The 5,000-nt window shown below is 46.4% G+C and overlaps 1 protein-coding gene across 1 annotated transcript in view; it reads right to left on the reverse strand.

Annotated features, from left to right (window-relative positions):
* The window catches only part of LOC122264780 (uncharacterized), a 131,854-nt gene that overhangs the window by 91,014 nt on the left and 35,840 nt on the right, over positions 1 to 5,000 (reverse strand). The window contains exon 2 of the mRNA XM_086550450.1: positions 1,261 to 2,274. Coding sequence (XP_086406576.1) covers positions 1,261 to 1,787 — 527 coding nt within the window. The 5' untranslated portion in view covers positions 1,788 to 2,274. The remainder of the gene's footprint in view (positions 1 to 1,260; positions 2,275 to 5,000) is intronic.

A 5,000-nucleotide genomic window follows, 5' to 3' on the forward strand; every position in this document is an offset into this window, starting at 1 on the left:
GTAGAGGTAGTATTAGTGGTAGAAGTAGCAGTGGTTATAGTAATAGCAACACTAGTAATGGTAATAGCAGTAAAAGTAATAGTAGTGGTAGTAGTAGAAATGGTAGTCGTAGTAGCAGTAGCGTAACAAGAGTAGTAATAGAAGTAGTGAAAATAGTAGTGGTAGTATTACTAGTAGTAGTAGTAGCAATGGTGGTGATAATAGTAATATTATTAGAAGTAAAAGTGGTAGTAAGATAAATAATAGTAGAAATAGAAGCAGTAATATTCGTTTGTAGTTGTATTAGTAGTAGCAGTAGTAGTTGTAACAGTAACAGTAATAGTAGCAGTCGCATTCGAATGGTAATTAGTAATAATAGAGATAGAAGTAGTAGTATTACTGGTAGCACTAGTAGTAGTAGTAGAAGTAGTAGTAGTAGTAGTAGAGGCAGTTGTAGTAGTTGTAGGAACCATGGCTTTTAATTAATCTTTTTTCCAGACTTGTAAATTTGTTTACATAATTACACCGCGTCTCCCTCCTCTGCCCTCCCCTTTGCCCTTCATTACTTATGCAACTGCTAGTATCTTCGGCATTGTATTTATTGGCAGTAGCAGTAGTGAGATCATTATCATCATTATTGTTGATATGATTTTTATCATTATCATATTTTTATTGTTTTGTTATTATCATTATTTTTTATTTTTTGTTATCATCATTATCAATTATCAATATCATTATCATCAGATCATCATAATCATTAATATCACCATCAAATCATTATCATTATCATTACTGTCATCATTATATTGCAATTATTACGATTTATAGGATAACGATAATAATGATGATAATCATCATTATTATCATTACCAATTTCGTTATCATCATCATTATCATCATTTTGTTACTGTTGTTATAAAACTCATTATTATTATCATTATTACTAATATTGTTATCATTTCACATATCACTGAAAGACACAGCCTTTTATGTACGTGGAAACACACACACACACAAAGACCACAAAATTCACAGCCAAACAAACACACACTCGCATGCGTAGAAAGTCACAAACAAACAAACTGACAAACACGCACCCAAACCCCCAAGCCCACAAGAGCCCACCCGACCCACCTTAGTCCACCTCAGCCCACCCATGCCCACCGGAGCCCACCCGACCCACCCCAGCCCACCGGGGCCCTCCCGACCCACCCCAGCCCACCCATGCCCATCCAAGCCCACCCGACCCACCCCAGCCCGCCCGTAGAGCCCGCCACCCACCTGACGAGGTCTGGCGGCCGGAGCGGCCCGGCGATGGACGACGACCTTTGCCGGGGGAGGCGGAGGTGGAGGTCGGACGGCGGGTCGTGCGTGGAAGGCACGGTCAGCAGGGACGACCTCCGCCGAAGTCCCCTCTGGTCCGCCCACATGTCGTAGCGGAAGTGGCGGCCGCCCACGCTGCGAGGGGAGACGGGCGAGGGCGTGGAGCGAGCGTTGGGCGACGGCGGCTCCCGGCAGAGAGGAGAGGTGGGCGTGCGGCTCATGGGCGAGGTGGGCGTCCTGGTGAGCGGAGGAGGCGTCCGAGGCAGCGGAGAGGTGGGCGTGCGACGCAGGGGCGAGGCGGGCGGCTGCCGCCCTTGCGAGTAGCGCTGCCGAGAGTGCGAGCGTGGGCGCGGCGGCAGCGTGGGGCTCGGGGACGGCGTGGACGTGGCGGCGGCGCTGCGGCAGAGGTCCAGCTCGTCGTCCGGCGTCACCGTCAGCCGCAGCGTGACGACGCTGTGGCGCCGAGGACGACACGAAGCCATCATGAAGCCTGGGGGAGGGGAGGGGGCGGAGGGGGAAGCGAGGGGGGGCTCAGCTGAAGAGGGTGAAGGGTGAGGGAGAAGCGAGGAGAATTGGGTCCTTAATTGGAGGTGAGGGAGAGGGGAAGGGAGGGAGAAGGGGGAGGTCTTCGATGGAGGGAGGCGTGGGGGAGGGGGAGGGGGAGGGAAGGGTCCTCAAGCGGAGGGAGGCGTGGAGGGGGTGCAGGGGGGGGAGAGGGAGAGAGGGGGTCCTCAACTGAGAGAAGGTGAGCGGGAGAGAGCGAAGGGATGAAGAGCTTCTCGGCTGTAGGGAGGCGTTGGGGTGGGGGTGAGGGGGGGAGGAGGAGGAGGAAGCGATCCTCAACAAGGCGTAGAGCAACAGGGAGAGCTTAGGCAAGAGCGTCCTTCTGCAGAAGCGACGCTGTATGCGCAAGGAGGTCCTTCGGAAGCCATTCCTCACGAGGCTTCCCCGCAGCGACCCAACATTTCTAATCTGGAAAGGAAAGACAACAGGTGATAATTTAGGTATCAATCCAATTTCAGGGCTTTGTTAGTATCCTGCACCGACATGTGTGGGGATAAAAAACAACAACAACGATATTCAAAAAGTGATTGTCTGTCTGTCTGTCTGCCTGCTTTGTTTATGATTCCTGATGTTATTCTCCTTCTTCCCCTTCTATCTCCTCCCTTTCCTCTCCCCTGTGCCCTTCTTCCTCGTCTGCTCCAGATCGCGTCAGAAATCTATTAACACCTTGCCTCCATTAGCAGGCCGTATTGTCTACTCCCTAGAGTGAAACCGCTTTACCCGGTGTCCCCTGGAATTACTCCATATGGTATCTCATGCGATATCACCACCTGGAGGTTATTCCCTGTGGCATCACCTGGATGTGCCCATTATAACAGCTCACAGCTTGGTCAACCAACCGAATCTAACCGATGATACCGCCTACGACCGCCTCGGAATACTTTTTCACCCAATGCACCACAGAATGAGTCCCAATTATCCTCAAACTTTCCGGAATGCTACCGACCTCATGACTCTGCCAAGCGAAATACCTTCAGAATGTTCTAAAAGCACACCTCATGTCCCATGAATTCCGTGACATGCTGTTCCCATGACACAACAATCTATACAACTTGGCACAACTCCAGGTGACATTCCAATCTCATCATTTACCCCGAATATTGTTGTCTACACTTTGAGCTGAATTGAACAATTCGCTTCCCGAGTGTATTCTAATGTTTTTGTTGACCTTTTTTTTTTTTTTTTTTTTTTTTTGCATGAGACCAGGGAGCCTGTCGCACTATCATCGAACGCTTTTGATTAGGGAGGATCATTGAGCTCGCAAAGAAGAGAGAAAATGATCCTGATATTTTGAACTGTAAATCAATTTAATTTCCGAAATTGCTTCTCCATATTGTGTATTTAATCTAGCAATCATCCTTAGATATTAACCAGCAATTCAATTAATGTTGTGAAACTTATGTCGGTAAACATAATGATTATGGCCTGTATCGGTAATTTCAGACTCGCTCTGTCTGCTGTTGACTACAACTCTCTATTTTCCTCTCTTCGTACCCTCGGGATCATTGCTTCGAATGAACGCTCGTATTGACCTCGAGGATTTACAAATGCTCTGACTAAACACGACTGTCATAACGCCTTCCGGTGCGGTAGTTGCGTTCATTTAGACAGATGTTACCCGTGTCCGTTATCAGCATCAAGTGCTCCCTTCAGACACGCAGTCATATTTAGATTTCGTGCGCCACAGGCTCACAAGTTCCTCGTTTCACTTCTACCAATAATCCATGTTCAGACATTCGCTTTTCCGCATTTTTCAGAAACAATTAAACGTTTCACTTGAAGTCCGGAGGCCCTCAAGCCGGCGGGAGTCCCCAGAACCCGAGCCTTAATCCGGGTCTGTTCAGACGCCACCTGAGAACGCCGTGGTCTCAGCGAGGCCGCAGGCTATTAACTCGGCGTCGCCACCCGTGATGAACTCAGCACTTCATTTCATTCCTGATGGAAGTTACTCTCCTAATCCGCAGCCGAGGACGCAGCGCCTTTTGATGTCCTTCATCGGGTAATCGACATTTTAAATCCCTTCCTAATACGAGGCTGACAATATCCCGCGGAGCCCTTCGCGCTTCACGCCCGCTGAATGCACCTCATGAGGCGTCATTACCTCCGGGGACAATCTCATCCTCGGCTGCCTTAATCACCGCCCCTTTATCTCTGCTATCAGCTCATGTGCTATATCCTTGCTCGCAGTCGCTCCCTTTAATCTCCCTCTGCTTAGATGGCACCATTGCCAAAGACTTCTATTTTCGCTCATATCATCGCGTCACATGTTTCACTCGCAACACATGCATTTAATTCGTATTTCATCACATATATTTTTCATCCACATACACATATCTTCCACTCATTAACTCGTGATTTTTCACCCCACATCACACATATTTCCATCACATCACACATCTACTCTTGCATCACCTCATTTTTTTTCTCAAATCACATTATAGATTTTTCATTAACAGCACATCACATAATTTCGTTTATATCACATCACATGCTTTCACTCGCACCACAGAACATATTTCCACTAATATCACACCATTATCAACATCACATATATTTAATTAACATCCTATTGCATATTTTCATTTACATTACACCACATATTTGCACCATATCATTTCACATTTTTTCATGCCCTACAACACACAATTTTATTTACATCATGTATTTCCCATATATGTACATTGCATTTTTCCTTGCGCTACATCACATATATTCATTCACATACCCAGACTTCCATGATCACTAGAACGGACCCACACTTAACGTGGATGTAATTTCGCAGCATCCGCATAAAAGCCTAGGGGTTTGACACGCCGGGTTTCAGTTATTCCCGTGTCCAGAAGATGTACTTATGCTATATCCGAAATTCGGTATATGATACCCTATTATAACCTTAAATCAAATGTCTATTCACAGTTGATATACTATAGAATATAATCATGTTATTACCTTAATTTGTAATACAATGTTAGCAACAATGTCATGACTACATAAATGTATCAAAGCTTGCCCATGCCTGTGCAGTTAGCCAGGGTGGTAAATAAAGATCTAAACTAAACTCTAAACTCTCGTGTCCAAAAGCTGACAGCAGCTCATCCTCCTGAGTTTTAAGAAATAACGCCTATTCAGAATAA

Source organism: Penaeus japonicus, unplaced genomic scaffold (assembly GCF_977035675.1).
Source record: "Penaeus japonicus unplaced genomic scaffold, GWHDUDI00000001_assembly GWHDUDI00000023, whole genome shotgun sequence".
Taxonomy (NCBI): domain Eukaryota; kingdom Metazoa; phylum Arthropoda; class Malacostraca; order Decapoda; family Penaeidae; genus Penaeus; species Penaeus japonicus.